Raw genomic sequence first — 23,159 nt, 5'->3', positions numbered from 1 at the left:
TAAAAATCTGACAAAATAGGAGAAAAGTTCTCTTAGAAATGCAGCAATACAGGCCAACCCCTTCAAAAAGCAAATTTCCTCCTCTAGTGATCGTCTACTGTAAGTCTATAAGTAGTAACCCTCACAAGTTCACATTATAGTCCAGTCTAGCCATAAAGAACACACTTGATCACACAATCACAAAATGGCTTCTCATGTGGCTTGCACTCTCTTCACCCTTCACTTCATCCTATTATCATACTTGTGCACAATCACATGTGGGGCTTTCTATGAGGAAGTAACTGAAGCCATAGCTATCAAGCGCATAGAAAAGACCACACACCTACATTTCTACTTCCACGACATTGTTAGTGGAAAACATCCAACAGCTATTAGAATTGCCGGCCCGGATAATTATGCCTTTGGTGACACAATGATGGCGGATGATCCGTTGACGGAAGGGCTTGAAATTTCTTCAAAGCCTGTTGGAAAAGCTCAAGGACTCTATGCCTTAGCCTCGCAAAACGATTTTTGTTTGCTAATGGTTATGAATTTTGCTTTTACAGAAGGTAAATATAATGGAAGTAGTATTAGCATCCTTGGAAGGAACCAAATCCTGAATGATGTGAGGGAAATGCCAATCGTTGGAGGTAGTGGGCTATTTAGGCTTGCTCATGGCTACGCATTGGCACATACAGTTTGGTTTGACGAGCAAGGTGATGCTACTGTCGAATATAATGTGTATGTGTCACACTACTGAATACCCTTTTTCATGAATACGCAATTTGCTCACTTTTCATCCTCTGGGGTTAGCTGGATTTGTTTGTATTTGCAAGATTTGTACTATCTTAGTTACTGCTGAAAGCTAAAGATAGTTTTCTTTTAGCTCCCTGTTCCAAGTAATTTGGAAACTGGTCAAGGTTGTAACCGAAATCTTTCTCTGTATGTCAAAGAAATCAGTGTAAAACAATCAAATTAGATTCCAAAAGTATAAGGACACAGAGATTGATACAAGACCGAAACTTGAATTCAAGACAACAATGGTGTTTAGGACATCCCCTGACATCAATGATGCAAATGCTGGTGGAAGATGGTTGACGTAGACTAGGAGCAAAGGATAACGAGGTTTATTACAAGTAAAAACCTTTAAATATTAAGAATATCATAACTACAGGAAGACATTCAAAATATTTAATTTGTATTCACCCAAATCTCTCCTTGAATACAACCTAGACAACCCTATTTATCCTAGTCTTAGGTCTAAACTAAATAAGGAAAAATAAAATAAGGAGAAGCTCCTGCATCAATGATGAGTAAATGGATAGCTAGTGTTGCATAATGCTGTAAATTTTATATATGTTCTGTTCTTTGCTATTTTCTTACTATACGTTGTTATTGTTCTTCGAACTGGCTACTGGCTATCAACAACCTCGTTACATGCCACTATGCAGTTTTTTGTGTCTGGTTATTTGTCCCTCAGGATCGATTCTTTCATGAGCAACAAAATATTCTTGAACAGGGAGCAGTAACTCTATCATGGTTTAGGATTAGGTTCCATCCTGCCTTTTGACGAGTCAAGCTGTTGTGATTTGAAACCTTTAATATCTATCGTCTTTAAAGGCCCAGAAGCAAGACATCGTACTAGATCCAATTGATATCCTGCAATACAGAGCATGAAAGTTCCTACTTCCTGCAACATTTCGGAAAAGTTAATAAATAACGATAAATAAGATAAAAATTAAAAAATTGATATTCAAATATAGAACAAGATATTCATCCTCGTAACTCGAATCTTTGACACGGTTATGTTTAACGATTTTGCTCACAAAAATCAATTTTCTATTTAATTAAATAATAATAATAAAATTAAACACATATAAAATTGATTGAATAAAATAAAAGACAAAAAAGTATTATGCAAGGTTACACATATTAAAAATATTATCCAAAAATAAATATTTTTAATTTTTTTAAAATAAATCTCATTTATATAAAACATAAAAAAAATCATAGATGAATTAGAACAATCTCTCAAAAAATTAAATGCATACAAAATAACAAAAATAAAATAACGGTTATTTAAATGAGTTTAGATAAAATAAAAATAAAAAAGGGTATTAATTTACATATAAATTTAAAAATTATTTTCAATAAATATATATAAAAAAATTATTTTTTAAAAAAAATTGTGTTAAAAAGAAAAAGGTAGGCATCATTGGGTCTGGTAAACCAAACCAATGCGTCTGACTCATCTAGTAAGGGTTCGCGTGCTTGGGCCCTCCATTTTTTTATTTTAGATGGGACGGACAACATATAGTGTGCCTCAATTTGTTTTGAAAAAAAAATTCAGATAATACGTTATCTGACATTGCATTATTTTTTGCCGTTGTGGTAGCTGGAATAATAGAAAATTAGTTTTTTCGATCAAAAATCCAAGTTTTCAACCTATTTTTTTTACACAAAATACCTAGAAAACATCCTAAGCAACTTAATAAACTCATTCATGGCCTCAAAAAACCACCTTGAAACCCAAAATAAATTTTTTTACCAAACTCAGATATATTTTTTTAGACAATTTCAAGATTAAAAAAAAAACTTTTAATGTGAGCTCCCTTCATCAAACAGAACAATTTAACACCAATTTGGTTATTTTGTGGCCGTAATTGGTGCCAATAAAAATTTTCTCTCTCTAACGTTGGATTTTGATGACTTTCTCTAACATCTCTCGACCAATAGCCAAAGTATAAATGTCACGACCCGAATCCCGGATCCATGACCGGCACATAGGCAAGGTTCCCCTCCAAGGTTCCATACCTATGCGAACCCAAACTTACACACAAACTTATCCTAACTCAATCAGAGTTCAACGCAGCATTAATAACAAAATCAACTTCATAATATAATTGAATTGTCTTAATACAAGAGTTTATATAAGTTCAGAGTTTTGGAGCATTAACTAGACATAAAGAAAAATGTACAAATTACAACCAAAAGAGCAAGTTCTTAAGGTCCAACAAAAGTGACCTGCTATCAAGCTATAAGCCTGAAAAGAATAAATAATGAGATGGTGAGTTCAACAACTCAGTGAGTAGATAACGTTCAATATACACACACGAGGTAATATAACAATGAGAAATATATATACAAGTACGGTCTTAGGTTCTTATAGAAAGGTTTCTCAAATAGGCCATAACAAGAAGATCATATGGTAAAACTCGTCAGAAAATCAAAATGCAATGAGCATGAGGCTTCGTACTGTGGGATGATCAATCCACATAGGTTGGTGACTCCCCCGACCAACTAGGGTTCAGATACGATGTGCACAAAGACTAACACTATCCTGTTAGCATGGGTATTCTGACTGACATACCATAGGTTCATAATCATATCTCAAGGCTCAACTCATGACATCAATCAAATGAGGAGCTATCAATTCAGAATTCAATTCAAAATATATACTGGTTCATATCAAGAATTCAGATTCAACAATTGATCATGTTTTATCAAAACAAGGATAATAATCAACATATATATTATCAAGAAGCATGATCCAATTCATATTAAAAAATCAAATATTTATAATATTTCTCATGCATATGAAAAATTATCCACTCACTTGACTCGAAAGCAACAAAACTCAAAGCTGATATCGAAGGAAATCCTACTGACGTCCCGCCGGTAGAATATCAGGATTATCTGAATACAAATGAGACATATTCAAGAATGACTCAAAAGAACATATAACCTATTTAATACACTTATCTAAGGGTGTATTCCATAACCCTATATGTTTTTAGACTAAACTAGTTATTTTTCCTAAAAACCCAACATTTAACGGTTTTCCCGAAATCTAATCTATAAATAAACAAATAATAAAATTGGTAATAATTCACTAAATAACCGTCAATTATTCATCAAACCAATCTGAAAAAGTTAATATTACAGCTAGGGACCAATATGTAATTTATCATATTTTTAAGGGTCAAATTGTAACTTTTGTCAAATTGAATGACCAAACTAAAATTGTCATAAATCCATGACTATACTGAAATTCTAACCATAATTAATCCTCAATTCTGTCCAGATCATCTCATTATACTCCGGGGACCATTCTGGAATTTTACCAAATTTTTAGGGTCAAATTAGAGGACCAAATTGAAAGTGTTAAATTTTCATATCTATACAGTAATTCTGCCCATAATTCATCTTTTATTCTGTTCAGAATCTCGGAATATGCTCCAGGGACCAATCTGTAATTTTCCAAAGTTTGGGGACTAAACTGTAATTTTCCAAAATTGAGGGACCAAACCGAAATTTTGTCATCTTCAACCTCAAACCCAGAATTCTCACAGATTACCTACTGTTCTTGCCAAATTTCTAACTCAACATTCACCATTTACACAATTCATAACTCAAAATCATCACAATCTTCCATAATCAACTCATTAATCAATTACCCATAACAATCAACCTTATAACATTCAATTTAATTCATCAATTAAACCCAAAACACAAATTTTCAAAACCCTAACATTCATCAAAACTGAAATTAAGTTCAATTAACATACATTTATACATTTAACAACCTAAATCTTACCTTTAAACTTATTCTCTTCAACTCCTTTCTATTTCCCTTCTAATTTTCCTCTTTTCTCTTCTTCTTTCTCCCTTCTCCCTTCTCTCTCACGGTTTACTCTCAAAATATTCAGATCTCTTCTTTTTTTTTCTTTCTATTTATATTTATTAAGTTTGTTGAATTACCACTATACCCCTTATTCATTTATTCCAACTTTTAAGCCTCTAAGGGCTTTATTGTATTTTTCTACTCATTAATTCAAAACATTACAATAAAAAAAATAAAGTTTGGAATCAAAATTAATTTTTCCCTTAAATTTTGAAAACTAAAGGGACCCAATATTTATAATTTGAAAATTATAGGGACTAAAATAAATATTTCTCCCAAACTTTTTAAAGCCACTCTTTCTCTCCTTATTGTTTTTACTTTGGTCCCTAGTTTTCAATCTCACCCTCCTCCAATAAATTGATTTATAATTTGATCCAATAAGGGCTAAATTACAAAAAAAAAATGTAAATAATTTTTTAACAATGCCACATGAGAGAATCCACGATGCATTTTACATAGTGAATTCCCCCATGCATTTGAGATTTATACTTAATATTTAATTTGTAAAAGAAGAGAGAGGCCATTTGAATACAGGCTATAGGATCCGTGAGGTTTGTAAAAGAAAAGATTTGGGCTACAGCCAGCCGACTAAGGCTATGCATGTGCATCTTGGACCGCATCAGACTGATCTGGGTCAGTTTGGTTCAGGTTCAGAGCAGGTTCAAGACTGGGACTGCTTTCTATTTCAAGCCCTTCTATATGGGATCAATGGTGGAAGGTGGGAGGTTGGGCAGGAATATGACTGGTATTTAGAGATTCAAAAGGCTCTCTATTATATGGTAGAGCTCTCAGATGCTGTTACAGGCCGGCGTTGCATGGTGAATTGCTGGCTGTGTGAGAAGCTTTGAGAATGATAGACCAGATCGCTTCCAAAGTGACCCCATTGAATCAGAAAAATTCAATGGAAGCAATAGCTGCCATATTTTCTGTATCGACCTTGCTCAATTTTGGAGATTGAATCCATAGTTATATGCAACAAATCTATCTAGTGTAAAAATCAACTACATTATTAGCATAAGAACCAAGAAATTCAAAACTCAATCAGAACATACACTGTGTGTTAGGAAGAACACGTTATCTTTATTAGATCAAGCACCAATTTGCTGGAAAGTGCACAGCAATGCATAAGGCTGTTAAGAAAGCAAGCATGCTCTGAGAGACCTAGTGATGCGCAATGCACTTACCAGTGTGCCATTATGGATAATAGTAAATGTAGTTCAAAGCGTGCTCTGGATCACCTAAACATCCTGTTCCTCAGGTTTCATATTTTCATGTTGGTCTCTTGCTAGTAAAAATGAAAAAGTGTTCTTTCTACATTTGGTTGCCTTATCAAAGTCATCAGATCATTCTATTGCACTTCGGTTCTTCCTTCTGATGCAACAGCAAGTACAAGTTATCGTTACTTCTCCACTGAAACTCCCCTCCAGAAGCCTAGCTATGTCACACAACTAGCATCAGTTCTCCCTTACCACAATCCTATAAATACCTCCTCTAGCACTGATCAGAAAACTGCACCAAAATGGCTACCTACATTCCTTTCATCTTGTTTTTTGTTGTCTTCTCGACTTTCTTCTCTGCCATTAACAGCAAATTCTCTGAACAGTCCCCTCTAACTATAACCATGAAAGCCATGGAAAAAAAGACAAGCCTGCACTTCTACTTCCGTGACATTTCTAGTGGAAAAAACCAAACATCCACAGCAATTGCTCGGCCCCTAAACATGACTGCAGCTGCCAACTTCTTTGGCAGCACTTCTAGGGCAGATGTCCTATTGAGAGAAGGGCCAGAACCAACTTCGAAGCTTGTAGGAAGAGAACAGGGAATTTATGCTTTTGCTTCTCAACATAATGCTGTGTTGCTTATGGTGATGAATTCTGCAGTTCTGCTTGTTGAACGTTTCCACTGTTGTAGCAATGAAATCCTGGTATTTCCTTGCATGTTCAGAATGGTACTATTCCCTGACGTGGTATCCTATAAATTTCTGTCTTACATGAAAACTCATTCCTACCAGCTGCACTATTTTTTAATCCTATAAATAAATTTGATGCCAAGTCAAGGCAGCAGCCCTGGGAATTTGGAATGACCGGGTATGAATTGCTCACCTTCGAACTGTTGTTCCCTTATCATGATATGATTTCTACATAAACATATAAACACATGAATCAGTATATATTAAAGAAAATCAACTTACAGATTTGTTAACATAACATGAATTTCAAGATATTTATTGGGACAATGATCGACCCTCTGATCTTAAAACAATTTGTTGTCTGCTCTCTGGTATGATTATCAGGTCTACTCAATCTCGAGAATAAACAGAAAACAAAATTCATAAACGTAACTCTCTCAAAATAATTATGAGAAGGAACAGAAAATTTGACAGAAGGGTCGGGATTTGTTGACAGTATAGAACAAAAAATTGAGAGAGAATTCTTAAATAGGAAGGTCTGACAGAGTTAGAAATGACTAACTTCTTCTAGAAAGGAGGCTCATGTCGACAGCAGGCAAACGGCAGGGCACTTTGCTAAATGGGTAGTGGAAATACTCTGCTTCAGGCAGGATGCCAGATTCAAGATTATTTAGAAAAACAAAAAAAAACTTTGGGTCAGTTTAGTCAGGACCAGCATGTTAAGTTCACCTATGAAATTAAATTTCTGAAGTTCTATTTTCAATCTATTTCATAATCAGTTTGATGTTTATCAAATATAGTTTAACACAGCCCAAACAACAAGCTAACATCAATATTCAGTACTGTGTAATGATCTTGCCAGTTATTTTACATTTTCTATTACTGCAGATTTCCATTGCTAGATGTGGAAATGTGAGAATTCCATTTCAAAATGGATGCAAGATCCTTGCAAGACTCCTATTATAAGCTAGTTCTGAAACTGAATATGATTCTATCCTATGCAATTTACTTACATAAACCTGTTACTATATTATAGTAGGAAGAGTACTTCAACTTTGCAGAGCCAAGTTGGAAAATTCAGGTAAAAGTAAAGTAAGCTTTGATGGCATACCCCAATGTAAGGCTGCAAAACCTTGATTGTAAAGCAAGCATGCTCTGAGTGACTTGAGCTGTTGGCCATGTTCAAAGCACTTTCTACTATTCATTATGATGGCATCTTCAGTGATTTTATTTTCTCCAGAATCCACCCAGCCACAAAATAAGCAACCCTGATTGCATATATTATCCATTAATCTTTTAAAAAATTTCTGTTGTTGCAGATAATGGTGTGTCATATTTAAGTAAGAAAGCTTGGTCTTGTTAAATGGCTGAACCAGCTGGGACAGGTTAACCTAGTTAATTTCCTCAAATGCTCTTAACTACATTTTCCATTATTCAGGAAATTTGAGCCCCTCTGAGATTCATCAAATTCTTGCTCTTGATGCAACATCAAGTTCAAGCAATAATTATTTTGCCACATTAACCCACTTCCAAAAGCCAATCTCACACTACAATATTCATCAATTCTTGCTCACAATCCTATAAATAGACTCTTCCAGCATTCTTTCCCCAACATAGCTAAGAAAAATTATTCCCTATGGCTTATTTTCTTGTTCAAATTCTTGTTCTCTTGTATTTCACTGTTTTCTTGACGTTTTGTAGCACTACTAATGGCAAATTCTCAGAGAAATCACCAATGATCATATCCACTAAACGCATGGAGAAAATGACTCGCCTGCGGTTCTACTTCCACGATATTCCCAGTGGGAAAAACCCAACAAACATGAGAATTGCTGGACCAGAAAAGACAACAGCTGATAGCTTTGGCAGCACTTTTATGGTGGATAGTCCATTAACAGAAGAGCCAGAACCTAATTCAAAACTTGTGGGAAGAGCACAGGGCGTGTATGCTTTTGCTTCTCAACATGATGCTGGATTGCTTATGGTTTTAAATTTTGCTTTTTTGGAGGGTACGTACAATGGCAGTGCCCTAAGTATTCTAGGTCGCAGTCCAGTGCTCGATAACGTCAGGGAAATGCCAATTGTTGGAGGTAGCGGGCTTTTCCGGTTTGCTCGAGGCTATTCATTGTCAAAGACAATCTCATCTAGTCAAAAGAGCAGAAATGTTGTCGTTGAATACAATGTGACTGTTGTGCATTTCTGAATGTTCTTATTACTAGTGGAATCTGCGGTTTTCCTTTTCTTTTACCCAGTGCCTACTTGTTGAATATGTTCAACACTACTGGGAAGGAAGTATTTTGATTTTCCAAGCAATGTTGTTTAAGAGTTCAGAATGATGCATTGTACAGCATCGTTTGCAAGACTTACATTTGCAAGAAATCTGAGCTTTTCTTTTCAGTTCTGACACAAGAAATTTGCAGGGAAGTTTGATTTTACAGTGTTGGTGATTCTTTCTCGAAACCAAACGAAGTTCTAGATTTGGGTGAGTGGAACAGATATCATCCAATCTCTATCAGAAAGTAAATAAGGAAATATTTACAAAAATGTTAAATAAATGGAGGAAACGTTTGAAACTTGCAGCAGAGCATTATGCAACTGCGCATTAAAAGTTATCACCCTTTATACATATAACAGTAACAAAATAAAGGAAAGCACACTCCCCATATGTTTGATAATCTCTCAGTCATACCTCCTGAATCTCCAAGCTGACACAGAGAAAAGCGGTCTATCCTGCCAGCAAATAACCAAACATCCGTTTTCTTCTTTGATTTTATATCCGTCATAGCCATAACTCTGCAAAAACCTGTTTGCCTGCAGCCTACCATGGTAGCTCAGAGGAATGATCCCGAATCCAGCCAACTCAAGCCTTAGAATCCACTTTTCCAACTTCTCATGCCTCTCCTTTCTATCAGTTCCCTCACAAGCAATGATGTTCTTAATTTCCTCCCCAAATAACATCTTCTCAACCTTATGCCGCTCTAATGATACTCTTGATACAGTAGACTCCAAACAATCAAATAGCGCAGCATAAAAATTCAAAGCTTCTGTGACCCTCTCCATTAAATTAAACCCATTATGATTTGATTCTTGCTCAGTTATCACCATCAATTTTGGTGAGAGACTCCTAAGTGCATTTAGAAAGCTGCCCATCTTTGGTGAAGCAGCAAGAGATAGTGGGGATAATGCTGAGTCAGGACTTGAGCTATAGGCATTAACCACATCTCTCTCAAGCCAATCACCGAGAGTGCGTCGGTTTTGATTAATCTGTACTCTCTGAAAATGGTTAGAGTTTGGATTCTTATATCCTGATGGAGAGTTCCTTCTATGCATCTCATCATCCATTGCCAATAGAGTATGCAGCTGGAGTACAGAACTGACAGCAAGAGCTTCTCCAGTCTTAACACGCAAATTTTCAAGGTCAAGATTCTCTAGTTTGCTCACAATAGGATTGAACTGAAATGGGATGTCCAGCTTTTCAGCTTCTTCTGTCAATCGAAGAGCCATTTGCTCCAATACCTCCTTCTGCTCATGAATACCTGTTATTCTCAAATGAGGCGGGCCTTCAGGCCGTGCACTTAATGTTTGAAGAAGATTTATCCACTGAGCAGGTTCAAATGAATTTAGATCTATGATATGAACCATCTTCTCCCCTTCCATTGCCTCTATAATGGCCTGATTTGTGATCACATATGAAAGCTTTAAGAAGGGAAAGAGCTCAAAGAATAATCTTTGAACAAGAATTTCTTCAGATATCAAAGATGCTTGTTTTGGATTGAGAGCTTTGTGCAAACCCGGCCATCCTTTAAGAATGCGATCAGCAAGTCCTGCGGTGAAGTACGCAGCAATCCGCTGCATGGTATCACCATCAGGAGAGGCAAGATGGGAGATTTGCTCAAGGCCAATATTTGCGTTCTCAATACTACCAGCTGCTACATGGTTTGCGCAGGCAAGCAGAAGATGGATCAGACACAAACCTCTGTCTTCAGATTTCAGCTCCCTAAGCCAAGGGTATGGTGATCCCGTCCCTGGTGATAGTGGCATCCACGGAAAGAACTGAAGAGGTGATGAAGTTACAGATGATGATCCTTCTTCTTGGGCCATTCCTGCCATTAACTACCAGGCCAAACTCACTACCCTGGACAACAAAATATGACATGAAAAATAGTCCAGAATAAGTCCAAACTTGATGAATAAACCACGTAACTTATTTCTATGTAAAGATTATCCCAAAGGAACCACTGCAAAAACCGGAAAAACAAGAACATAAGATTATGATCTTTTCTTTCATGTAGCTCGGGTTATTAAATGACAACAACTTCCATGATCCTAGTAAGATTGTTGGATTAATCTAAGTTAAAAGAGTTTAATCTCAAAATTCAGTTTTTGCTTTCTTACATCTTCCAAAAGACTAATCAAGAGTGCTAGAATACCAAAATACACACAAATACTAAATATAAGGTGAAGACTCTAGCACTCTGCTTCCAAAGTTCCAAGGCATTAGATGATTGAATTTATAGGGGGGGGAAAGATCCATGACAAGAAATCTGAAGAAAATTAACACTCCTTGTTACTAAGAAGCAGAGAAAAGTTAGCAGAACTAGCCAAATAGCTTTGTAAAGCTAAACTCAGAGAAGGTTTTTCTTAGTCTAGGAATTGAGAAAATTGAACTCCAACATTTTCTCAGAGACCAAACAGAAACAAGGAATTGCCTGACAAAGATCATTCAACTCTTAAAAGTAAAACGTAAAGAACCCTCCAGTAAGAGTCTTTCTCAACAATCACACCAAAGATTCAAACAGTCCATTTCCATTTTTTCCCCACACAATTCTTCTTTAACCAAAACAGAGCAAGAAACCAAACTAAACATTGAAAACACACACAAAAGCAAGCTCTTTCTACTAAAATCAAAGCAAGCTAAACTGGTTTACGTTTTGTTACACAGACAAATAAAAAAAAACCTTCAAATTTAGTGCAATTATGTTAAAACATGAAGCAGAGACAGGGAATTACCAGGGAGAGCTCACTGGTTTCCTCCTGTCAATAACTGTTCAAAAGCAGCAGTGAATCAAAATCCACAACTGGGTTTTGAAATTCAGCAAAATCACTAAAGAAAGTTTCAAGCTTGGTCCCTCAATTATCCTAATCCATCAAAGAGAATTAAGAGCTCTCTGCTCTGCTCTGCTCTACAAAGGTTTTCTTTCTGGCCTAAGCTTTTGCTTACAAAATGAGCTTTGAATTGGTAATTAAAGCTCTCTACTTTTAGAGGACTTTCCACGTCTGCTTTAGAGACAAAACAAGTGGTTTGTTTTTGTCACTACTTGTTTTGTTGTCCATTGGAGGGATCACAAGGAATAATGGAATTTCTTGAAAAACAGAGTCCCTTAAATTATCTCTCCCTCTAAACTTTGTGTTGTCTGCTTCTGTCCCTCTCTAGAAATATTCTTGTCATCTTGTGAAGTGGATGGGAATAAGAGCTGGCCAAAAATTTGTGTTTTATGCTCAAACGCAAGAAGAATACAAGGATGCCCCAACAAAGCAAAACAACACCCTTGCTTGTTGCTTAGTGGGTGATAGTGGGGATTGCAAGGCAAGCCCTAGCGAGTGCCAACAAAACCACCATTTGTTACTTTTCAAAGGGCATTACACCATTAGACTAAGAGACAGAGAATTGCCTGTGGAAAAACCAAAAAGTTGATAGAAGTTTTTAACTTTATGTGAGGAGCCTTTGGTAGGAGTTCTTGGAATATCCAGTCCCATTCCTCGTTCACAATAAATGCTTGAGATAACTACAATTCGGTCCCAAATCTATTTGATTGTTCACAAATGAGTTCTCATTCTTCAAAATCATTGCTAATTTCCCCCCCTTAAACCTATGTGTTTTCGGGCTTGAATGTAGGGGTTGGATATGGATATTGATCCTAGTGTCATATTTGTCAAATTTTGAATTTTAAGATATTGATTTATGATTTTTAAGTGTCCAAATTTTAAATAAAATTGTAGAGAAGAATCTTTATCATAAGTGAACATACACAAAGTACTTAGAAGTCCAAAGTTTTTTCTTCCTATTAAGTTAGGTCTAAAATCCCAAAACTAAAAAAAAATGTTAGTGCACCATCCGAATTTATGTTATTTGTAAGTTTAAATATCTAACAATAATTAAAAAAATGGATGATATACAATTTTATTATCTTATTTTTCTCTTTCAATTCGATATTTAATGACATGCTAAAACAAAATCCACGGCAAGAGCTCAGAAAAAAACTAGAAATTAGCGATATTTTAAGGGTTTAAAATTAATTTGTTAAAAACTATATAGATTGGGGATTGATTTGTATATATATATATATATCACATTAAACCAAATCATCATAGGCCATGTAATTGTGAGGCTAGTGGTATACCACATCATTGTACTTTGATGAGTTGAATATATATTTAAGTGGAAGTTACAAACAACATTTAACATGACACCCACTCACCTAATCGTGAATTGTTTTTATCTTTCTTTCACTTTATTTTTGTGATTTTATTCTATTTAATGGTGATGATGATATCAATGACAATAGCAATAACTCCTTGATTGAAGGATGTTCCCATTAGTGAATAATTTTAGTTTTTAGTTAGAAAAAAAGTTTATTTAATCTACAATACATATTCATTCATGTTCACTCGTGAGTTTTACTTTTTTTTACTTTTATTTTTTAATTATTGCTTCATTATATTTAATTTACGTTTATTATTATGATGTAAGGTATTTTTCAATTAAAAATATATTAAAATAATATTTTTTTATTTTTAACATAAATATATTAAAATCATCTGAGATATCTTAAAAAAAAAAACAAGACGTTGATTTTTTTTAACCAAACTACTTTAACAAATTTTAATAAAAAAACAAACAGTAACTAATAGATAAAGAATTAAGACCATGTAATATCTCATAATATCAAGTATCTTGTTTTCAATCTTTGTGTGAACGACTATCATCCCTGCGGTGCCTTATCTGTCTACTGGGCTTGAAGGATGTTCAGTGAATCCGGGGATTAGTCGTGGTGTGCGTAAACTGACCCGAACACTCCGGGTTATAAAAAAAAAGTAACTTGTTTTCAACAACCATTGGATTACTGCAAAATGCTATTGGATTTGAAGAAAAGGATGAAGTATATGCTAAACTCTTGAACGTTAAGACATTTTTTATTGATAACTCAAGTTAAAGAGAATTAATGCTTGACAAGATGGGGAAGTTCTTGGCTAGAAAAAGTGAGAGCACAAATTTGACAAGTCTTCTTAAATTTGTCATATTTGCAACAGGAAATCGAATCATCAGTTGACCACGTTTGTTCATACCCATCATGTTAATCAAATTAGGTTGGTAGAGGGTCAAAAATCAATAAAAAACACCCACTAAATACAAAATTGAAATCAAGATACACGTTAGGCATTAGCGGGGTGTTCAATTTCAAGGTGTAGTTATTATCTTCAATGGAGGGGTTTTGATTTTATGCGTAGACACACTTAGTATTCTCTTGGTGTTTCTTGCTTAGACGAGCTTGTGAGATAGACAAAAGAAAACGATTTTTTCTCATGGAAGGTAGCTTCTTGTCTTGAACGGGTCATCGGTCATAACAATGTTCAGTGGGGGTGTTTTCAAGGGAATGCATTTAATTGCCATTTTGTACCCTAGTGGCCGGGCATGGCAAGCAGGGACTTGTGTAAGAAAAGTTGCCTAGAATTCAGCTAAACCTAGGGGTCTGTATCAGAGGTAATAGATTTGAGTCAAGACATGGAGGACCCACGATGAATCGTGATGTGATGAAGGAGTTTGGCTGCTTCTTATTTTCCATCTTAATTTGGATAGATTCTCTTAATTTAGCTAAGAAAAAACGTTGGTGGTGTATGAGAGAGGAACGTTTGACAAAGGAGAAAGGTTTAACGAAGAGGACAAGCTCCTTGTCTTCAATTGAGATGGTCTAATGTTTTAGTCTTGCTTGGGAGCTTAGTCACGGGGTAGAAATTGGGAAATATAAGACAAGGTTTTACTCTTGGCCAAAGATCAAGTTGCTCTTTACCTTGTTATTATTAGCTTGCTATTGCTAATGAGAATCTAACTAATAATAATAAAATTCGATACCAAAGCTAGAATTACGAATCGAAAAACTATGCAATGCGACTAACTAAACACAGTTATAAAAACTTGTTTAGGCTACTTGGTCAATTCAATGACTTGTGGACATTACTCGAGTCAAAATAAAAATAAAAATAAAAATAAAAAACTTTTCTTTTACGAAAACAAAAGCCCTTTCAATTTTTGATGGGTCGTTTCAAGTTCGGAATCATGTCCAGGTGATAAAAGTTGGGCCTGGAGGGAAAATATTATGGATCCCTGTGGCTGGAAGGGCAGAAGACTCCATTTTCTGTGTAAGATATGAGGCCTTCAAATGAATTGATGGATCTTCGATGAACTGATCTTTGAACTATATATTGCACTGTTAATCTATCAGTCCAAGAGGCTCAGGTCGAAGATTATCGAAGACCATCAAACAAGAATATCCAATATATTCATGGATCAGTATAGCACTTGTAAGCCCATCCTCAAATCTCAAAATTTCCCTTTTGAAATACCAAACTTTTGAGTTTTTCCCACTTGTCTCTTTTATTAGGATTTTGCATTTATGCTCTCAAAATTACCATCATCCTTCAATGTTTTAGCTAACACGAGGCATGGTATCTGCGTTTTCTAGTATCCTTACATTTTTTTTATATTGTCTTTTGTTATCAAAAATAAGATTGAAAAACATTTTTTTTTCTTAAAAAAAACATATTTTTCATGCTTTAGATAATATCTCGAGAAATTTTATGATGTTCAAGAAATAATTAGTGGTATTCTATTAGTTATTTCCTGAATTTATTTTTTAAAAAATACAATTAGAAAAGAGAAATCCTTCTAAGTAAATATATTTATTATTTTTAGTGGCATAAGCATTTTTTTGTGTTTATTTTTTTTTAAATAGATCTAAATATTAACTAGTAAAAAATCACCATAAAATTTTTCATATCTTCGCAACAGAAGCGAAGATAGAATCTAGAAAGTTATGCCTTCAACGTTATTGTAGAGAATGACCAGTTTTTTTTTTTGGCAATTGTTTTGACATTCAATGTAGCTAGGCATGGTGCGTACGGTATATTTTGACTCCTGATGGTGTTCCATGCTTGCTCAAGATTGTGTTCACATAGGGATATATATATCCATCCACGCCAACCTATGAGATCACAACTATAATAAAACTAATAAGTAAAGTGTTATTGATTTAGGAGTTTGTTTCTGTTATATAATAATATAAATTATATCTTGAAATCTCACTTAACAGTTTAAACTTTTGGTTTGAGATGATTTTTTGATATGGTATCAGAATCTTGATGACCAAATGGTTACGAGTTTGAAACTCACTATCTTTATTTATTTGATAAAAATTAAGCACAAGATAATATAGGCATGTACAAGTTTCAAACCCAAAGAGCTTTCACTTGAGGATGTATGTTAGAGAAAAATATAAATTATATTTTGAAACCTCACCTACCAGCTTAAGTTTTTGGGTTAAGATAGTTCTTTGATAATTTTGTACATTTCTTAATATTTTAAATTTTAGTTTATCATAGTCTTAATGATAAACTGGTTACATCAATAATATCTCGATTATTATAAAAAAAAAACCTTAAGATAAGTATATTAAACTTTAGGGAAGTTATTGAATTTCTCTAAATATATCTGCTGGTTACATCAATGTGTAATTAATTAATTATAAGAAATATCATAATATAATTAGAAGCTATGAAAGGAAAAAGAAAAGGAAAAATATAAAATAATCTCCATACATCACGGTGAGAAGGAAAGTTAAAATATGATTTATACGAAGCTGCCATAATTAATAGCTAGCGACCTTAGCCAAGTCTACAGAGATTAGAATGCTCTCTCATCGTTTCTCACGTTTGCCATCAATATAACTAACAACATTTCGTAAAGGAACAGAAAATCTCGCATGTAATATTCCTGTTCATGTCGATATCCCCATGTGTGTCTCTCCATAAATTCTCGATCCCATCCTCACAGTCACATCGATCATAGGTGAGATAGCTAGCTCTTGTTGTTAGTTATCAAAGAAACAGCTCACAACTCCTCCCATCGTTCTTACCAATATCAAAATCCCAATGCTACAAATGGCACACCAGGTATAACAACAAAGGGCACACAGCCTGGATTTCTTTCCCTAGAAATTAACCACGAACCTTCACCATGAAACCCTCAACATCTTCTTCTTCTTCTTCTTCTTCTTCGGTTCTAAATTCTTTCCTCGTTTTGCTAGCCTTCATTCCCTTTTCTTCCTCATACTTGCTGCCTCCGTCGATCATTGGATCAACTGTTGAGCACCAGAACCATACAGCAATATCGAGTTTTCGAGTAGTAAATAGAAGAAACTTAATTCAGTGTCCCGACCCCAACCCTTACCTCCAAATCAATGTTAGCTCAAAAAACAGCCCTTTATCAGACGATGAGTATGTCAATGTTACCGTCAGTGGAGTTTTTCATCCTTCGGATGGTGACTGGGTCGCCATGATATCACCTTCTGATTCCAAGTAAGATGCTGTAGTATACAATATTATATCTACATGCATTAATTGAAACAATTTCTTAAGCATGCATGTATGTATCTGTGTGATGGTATGGATGTTTACTTGGCTCTAAATATTCATTTGCAGTGTCAAAAGTTGTCCTTTGAACAAAATTAAATACGTGCAGACTGGTGATACTAGTAAACTCCCTCTACTTTGTCATTATCCTGTGAAGGTAATATTGATGCCATGTTTTGATTCAATAATCAGCTTAATTAAAACCCTTTTTTTTAATTATGATTATCTTGTTTTTTAATCAATTTAGTGCTGATGTGATTGGATTTATCAGTTTATATATGAATTAACGTCCATCTTTGTTGAATTTATGGAGCTATACAAGTTGCAGAATGAGATGCTTCATGAAGAACCAGCTATTAATTAATAAAAATAAAAATTATCTTTTTTTTTTTACTACTGGTGCATGCAATATCATTTTACTTGTCACTTTATCTTAAATTTGGAAAAATTATTAGGTGAAATATCTGATTTATTAATTAATTTAGTGTGTGAACTATTAATCCTCAATCATATAAAAACATATAGATTATCTTTCTATCTTTACCATAATCAAATAATTAAAATGTAAAACTATAAATATTTTATTCACTTCACCAATGAATATGAAAGTCAATTACGAGGGAATTATTTGAAGATAAATCGAGTATTATCCATATAACTTAGATGAAATATGTGCGTGTGTGTGTGTATATATATATTGAGGTTCGATCGACTAAAATATGTGGCATTTATATTATTTTTTATATATTATTATTATAATAGAAAAATATGTGGTACGTATGATCCTAAACTGAAAGCAAAAATGATCGATAATGTCACGTCAAGAAACTTAAAATCACCACGCAATAGAGTAGCCCAGCTCATGGGATAGTGACTTGGCCAATACGGTACTGTTGCCTAACCAAATTAATGATTTTTGGTATCATTTAATAAATATTCCGCAAGCTAATTATTCCGGCCTTTACAAGTCTGTTGCGGTTATAATTGATTTTTAAAGTATTTATTATTTTAAAATATATTAAAATAATATTTTTTTATTTTTTAAAAATTATTTTTAAAATCAGCTTATTAAAATAATCGAAAACATATATAAAAAATAATTTTTAATAAAAAAACAAAATTAAATATTTAATGCATACCAACGTTCACAATTGTGAGGGTTTTAATTATAGTCGTTGGATTCGACAAGATGAATATTTTATAAAAGAAATCTAGCTAGGTTATTAAGTTACTAGGTAAACATTTTTTTATTAATATTCCTCAATCCAATTTTTAATAGTGTTAATATTTTTGTTTCGGTTGAATTAAAAATTTAATTTAGGTTTTGGATCTTGAATTTCCAAGTTAATCGAGCAATAAATCCGAGTTTAAAAACCATGATTTTAATCTATATATTTTTTTAATAGATACTTTTATTAACCCCGGGAAATAGGGTTGGTGACTAATTAAGAAAGTTTTCTTCATTCTTTCTTCATTTTATTTTATATACTTAATATGTAACCTAGGCCGAAAATATCATTTACTATAAAATAAACAAAATATTTTTTTAAAATTTTTTTTTTCCTAGAAAAAACTCTACAAAATTTGTATGTGCTCTTCGACTGATTTCTCTAAGAGGAGCATCGAACAAGAACTCTTTAATTATGAGTACACAAATTATATATTATAGTATTAATTTTGTTTTAGAAGTACATGTCTTGTATGTTTTTGTTAGAGAATAATATAAATCATATCATGAGACCTCAACTAATAGCTTAAGCTTTTGGGTTGAAATGGTTCTTTGACATGGTATCAGAGTCTTGATGACCAAGCGGTCACGAATTCGAATCTCACCACTCCCATTTATTTGATAAAAATTAAGTACAAGATAATATGGGTCTATGTAAGTTTTAAGCCCAATGGGTTTTCACTTGAGGGGGTGTGTTAGAGAATAATATAAATCATATTCTGAAACCTCACCTAACAGCTTAAACTATTGAGTTGAGATGGTTTTTTGACAGTTTTTCACAAGACTGCAATATACAACCCCTATATTTTTCTTTCCATAACTCCCTTTTGTCACGATGTTGACCTTCAAATTGAAAATACTAGAGCTTCAAAAACCATCACTAAAATTTTTCAAACCTTTGACCTGTATATTTCGCTGCTATGTATTTTTACATTGAACATTAAGGGAACCGAATTAAAGAGATACCTAAGCCATGCTTAGCCACATATTGGAAATATTGGCCTTTAATTTGAGAAGGCCATGCAACCGAAGACGTGCAAGGTAGAGTAGAACACGCCAACATTGTTATAAAAATCAGCCAACATTGTTTTGGATTTTTTCAATCCAAAACAAATGAGTTTTGCGCAACATTAAGAGTAGGATGTCAGCATCTTAATTATTGTATAATAAAAAATATTGATTCATCGAAATTGCAGGCACAATACGTGAGCAATGATCCAAGCTATCTAAAGTGCAACAAGCAGGAATGCAAGAAATACAACAATACTGTTTGTGAAGTGACAACTTGTAGTGGTACAATATCATTCCATGTCATCAACATCAGGACTGATATCGAATTCGTGTTCTTTGCTGGAGGTTTTGAAACACCTTGCATTCTAACAAGGTCTGCCCCCATGAAGTTTTCCAATCCAAACCAGCCATTACATGGACATGTTTCAAGCACAGATTCCACAGCAACATCGGTACGTTAAAGGCTGTAATACTTGTTAATGTTGCCCAGATACTAGGCCTCAACTCAATAGTCAGAATTGCACTGATCTTGTCCTCACTTGATCGAGGAGCCACCTGCATTACTTTCTCTGTCATGCGTTAGAGTCATTCTTGCAACTTTATCATCTCACGGTTGAAGTAGTTTTTAGATTGAAATGGTTCTGATATTAAATCATAATTTTAATACCGTTAAAAATTCAAATCTTATCATCTTTATTCATTTAAATTTGAGTTGAGGGAGTTCTTTAACACCATGTATCATAAACAAATGTTTCTTACATGTCTTAATTGCAAAGCTTCTTCCCATGTGTCACAGATGAGATTAACATGGGTCAGTGGGAGTAAAGAACCTCAAGAAGTACAGTATGGGGATGGAAAAACACTGATATCAACAATCACAACATTTTCACAAGATGATATGTGCAGTGAGTTCTTCATTCTTATTATTATTTTGGTATGTTTTGGTTTATAAACGATTTATGTTATGATTTTTAATCTTCTGATGATTGTATGAAATTTACAGCTTCGGTTCTTCCGAGTCCTGCCAAGGACTTTGGGTGGCATGACCCTGGATTCATTCATTCAGCAGTCATGACAGGACTAAGACCTTCAACCGCATACTCCTACAGATATGGAAGGTAACAAACTATTGAAAATGTCAAAAAAAAAAAAAAAACTCCCAGTAAGGAATTGACCTTTATTCTTCTCATACAGTGATTCAATTGGCTGGAGTGATAAAATCCAGTTTCGAACTCCACCTGCTGGCGGTTCTGCCGAACTAAGATTTCTTGCATTTGGTGATATGGGGAAGGCTCCTCTTGATCCTTCTGCCGAACACTACATTCAGGTACAAAAATGGTTATTACTTCAGTAATTTAAGCTTATCAAGATGTTTATCTAAGTTGGTATTAATGTACTGACCAATATTCATAATTTATGATCATGTAGCCAGGATCTCTCTCGGTGATTAAAGCCATGACAGACGAGGCAGAATCCGGAAATGTAGACTCCATTTTCCACATTGGAGATATAAGTTATGCAACAGGATTTTTAGTTGAATGGGATTTTTTTCTTCACCTTATAAGTCCTCTGGCTTCTCAAGTGTCTTACATGACCGCAATCGGAAACCACGAGAGGTTACTCTTTCACCTGAATATTTGAATCCTCTTTTTGCAGTATCAGAATTATGTTTATAGGGATTAATCACTGCACAAATGTATTCAGAGATTACATAAATTCTGGATCTGTGTACATAACTCCGGATTCGGGCGGAGAATGTGGAGTTGCTTATGAGACCTATTTTCCAATGCCAACCTCAGCAAAGGATAAACCATGGTACTCTATAGAACAAGGACCTGTTCACTTTACAGTCATTTCAACCGAGCATGACTGGACTGAAAATTCTGAGCAGGTCAAGCCAGAACTAACCTTGCATGATCTTCAATTTTCTTTTGTATTTTTGTGACTGACATAGTGGACTCTTGCAGTATAAATGGATGGATCAGGACATGTCTTCGGTTGATCGATCGAAAACTCCTTGGCTAATTTTTGCTGGGTAAGCTGAATTTAGCATCATATATGTTACATTCCTGAAGGTTATAGAGTCATGTTAATTTTCATTCTCTGATAGATTTGAGACAATCGATTTAATTTGAAAGACCTTTATAAATCAAATGCAGACACAGACCAATGTATTCCTCAACTGATGGATTTAGCACCGACGACAAATTTACAAAGGCTGTAGAACCATTGTTGGTGCAGTATAAGGTTAGCTTCATTCACAGGTTGAATATAAATTAGGCTTATTTCCTTGTTGCTCTCTGAATAAGTAACCCTGTTGGCATGAACCAGGTTGATATGGTTCTCTTCGGCCATGTTCACAATTACGAGAGAACATGTTCTGTTTATGAAAGCAATTGCCTGGCCATGCCTTCTAAAGATCGAAATGGTATCGACACATACGACCACAGCAATTTCAGTGCCCCAATGCAAGCAGTTATTGGTATGGCTGGCTTCAGTCTGGACAATTTCTCACAAGTAAGTTGATCCGTGATCATTTAATCCATATCAACTTTAAATTGAATAGATGCTTACTTTGTTAACCGCATATAACCATGGTTATCGGTCTGACCCGACCCGAGGCTTGCGCATCTGGGTCGTCTGACCAAGTCAACCTCAAAACAGTTCGAAATAAAACTCGACCCGGATTGATGAGTTACCATGTTGGCCCGTCAGGTCAAGTTTAATAACTCTGCATATATGTTTCTGTGGACAGCCCGGAAGCTGGAGTTTGGAAAGGATTTCTGAATTCGGGTATCTAAGAGGGCATGCAACAATGGAGGACATAAACTTAGAGGTCAGTATACACAACTTCATGAACAAAGTTAGTATCGCAGCCAATCTAAGTCATATCATTCATTGTTTTCGCAGTTCGTGAATTCAAATACTAGACAAGTTCAAGACAGCTTCCGCATCACCAAAGGACAAAAATAGATAGATGTAAATCTGTATATCAACACTCATGTTTGTAAACTTAAATCTCTTCATTATAATAAAAGCTTTTCTTCTCCAACCAACTGCTGTTATATGTTTATAAAATATTTGCAGTAGCTGTGAACTTTTATTTCTTATGAAGGGGATTTGTAAATGTTCTTAGACGGGAGTATTGACTTAAGAGCTTATCACTTAACAAATTCTTTATGTTTAAAAAGATGGATGATCACCTCCATCATTTCAATTATATTTTAAATATCGATGCTTGAAACAGAATTGAAGCAAAGCTTCTGTATTATGACAGAACTCTTCTCTTTTACTGTTACAGTACATAAAACAAATACTACGGCTCTTTGTATTGTTATCATTGCTTCATAATCCTGTTCTACTTTCTATAATTAATCTTGATTTGTTCACAAGCAAGGAAACAAATAACAAACAAATCAATCTACATTAATTGATAGTGGCAACTGTCAAAGAACCATCTCAATCTAATAGTTTAAGCTGTTAGGTGAAGTCCCAAAATATGATTTATATTGTTCTATAACACATTTTTTCAAGTGAAAACCCTTTGGGTTTGAAACTTGCACAAGCTCATACTACCTTGTGCTTAATTTTTTATCAAATAAATGAGGATGGTGAGATTCAAACTCATGACCACTTAGTCATCAAGGTTCTGATACCATGTT

The 23,159-nt window shown here is 34.4% G+C and overlaps 4 protein-coding genes and 1 long non-coding RNA gene across 5 annotated transcripts; 3 read left to right on the top strand and 2 right to left on the bottom strand.

The window, feature by feature from the left end:
• Positions 1-18: 18 nt before the first annotated feature.
• On the top strand, positions 19-993 carry LOC7487016 (dirigent protein 22). The gene has a single exon (XM_002297725.4). It carries the CDS (start codon positions 185-187, stop codon positions 737-739), a length of 555 nt encoding a protein of 184 aa, XP_002297761.4. The 5' UTR covers positions 19-184; the 3' UTR covers positions 740-993.
• Positions 994-2,853: 1,860 nt separating this feature from the next.
• Positions 2,854-4,674, bottom strand: LOC127904720 (uncharacterized). The gene is made up of 2 exons (XR_008058084.1): positions 4,577-4,674; positions 2,854-3,675 (listed from the first exon to the last, which is right to left on the bottom strand). It is a non-coding gene; the product is annotated as an uncharacterized LOC127904720 (long non-coding RNA).
• Positions 4,675-7,888: 3,214 nt separating this feature from the next.
• LOC7496013 (dirigent protein 22) lies at positions 7,889-9,007 on the top strand. The gene has a single exon (XM_002297727.4). The coding sequence runs from the start codon at positions 8,209-8,211 to the stop codon at positions 8,773-8,775; it is 567 nt and encodes a 188-aa protein (XP_002297763.2). The 5' UTR covers positions 7,889-8,208; the 3' UTR covers positions 8,776-9,007.
• Positions 9,008-9,070: 63 nt separating this feature from the next.
• LOC7496014 (scarecrow-like protein 3) lies at positions 9,071-11,892 on the bottom strand. Its single transcript, XM_002299182.4, has 2 exons — positions 11,583-11,892; positions 9,071-10,707 (listed from the first exon to the last, which is right to left on the bottom strand). Exon 2 carries the CDS (start codon positions 10,680-10,682, stop codon positions 9,252-9,254), a length of 1,431 nt encoding a protein of 476 aa, XP_002299218.1. The 5' UTR covers positions 10,683-10,707; positions 11,583-11,892; the 3' UTR covers positions 9,071-9,251.
• Positions 11,893-16,572: 4,680 nt separating this feature from the next.
• Positions 16,573-22,549, top strand: LOC18094330 (probable inactive purple acid phosphatase 27). Its single transcript, XM_006368531.3, has 13 exons — positions 16,573-17,204; positions 17,328-17,415; positions 19,683-19,949; positions 20,294-20,402; positions 20,501-20,615; positions 20,692-20,824; positions 20,926-21,113; positions 21,202-21,388; positions 21,465-21,532; positions 21,657-21,744; positions 21,829-22,014; positions 22,253-22,333; positions 22,408-22,549. Exons 1-13 carry the CDS (start codon positions 16,864-16,866, stop codon positions 22,468-22,470), a joined length of 1,914 nt encoding a protein of 637 aa, XP_006368593.1. The 5' UTR covers positions 16,573-16,863; the 3' UTR covers positions 22,471-22,549.
• The last annotated feature ends 610 nt before the right edge of the window (positions 22,550-23,159 follow it).

The sequence above is a fragment of the Populus trichocarpa genome, chromosome 1 (genome assembly GCF_000002775.5).
Source record: "Populus trichocarpa isolate Nisqually-1 chromosome 1, P.trichocarpa_v4.1, whole genome shotgun sequence".
Lineage (NCBI taxonomy): Eukaryota > Viridiplantae > Streptophyta > Magnoliopsida > Malpighiales > Salicaceae > Populus > Populus trichocarpa.
Note: the sequence above shows the minus strand (reverse complement) of the source record. Positions and strands in the feature narration are given on the sequence as shown.

Bases quoted from the DNA above. Each gene is read 5' to 3' on its own strand.
- LOC7487016 (XM_002297725.4), top strand. From the start codon at position 185: ATGGCTTCTCATGTGGCTTGCACTCTCTTCACCCTTCACTTCATCCTA.
- LOC7496013 (XM_002297727.4), top strand. From the start codon at position 8,209: ATGGCTTATTTTCTTGTTCAAATTCTTGTTCTCTTGTATTTCACTGTT.
- LOC7496014 (XM_002299182.4), bottom strand. From the start codon at position 10,682: ATGGCAGGAATGGCCCAAGAAGAAGGATCATCATCTGTAACTTCATCA.
- LOC18094330 (XM_006368531.3), top strand. From the start codon at position 16,864: ATGAAACCCTCAACATCTTCTTCTTCTTCTTCTTCTTCTTCGGTTCTA. The intron at 20,616-20,691 runs GTAACAAACTAT...CTTCTCATACAG, and splicing joins TACTCCTACAGATATGGAAG to TGATTCAATTGGCTGGAGTG. The intron at 20,825-20,925 runs GTACAAAAATGG...ATGATCATGTAG, and splicing joins CTGCCGAACACTACATTCAG to CCAGGATCTCTCTCGGTGAT.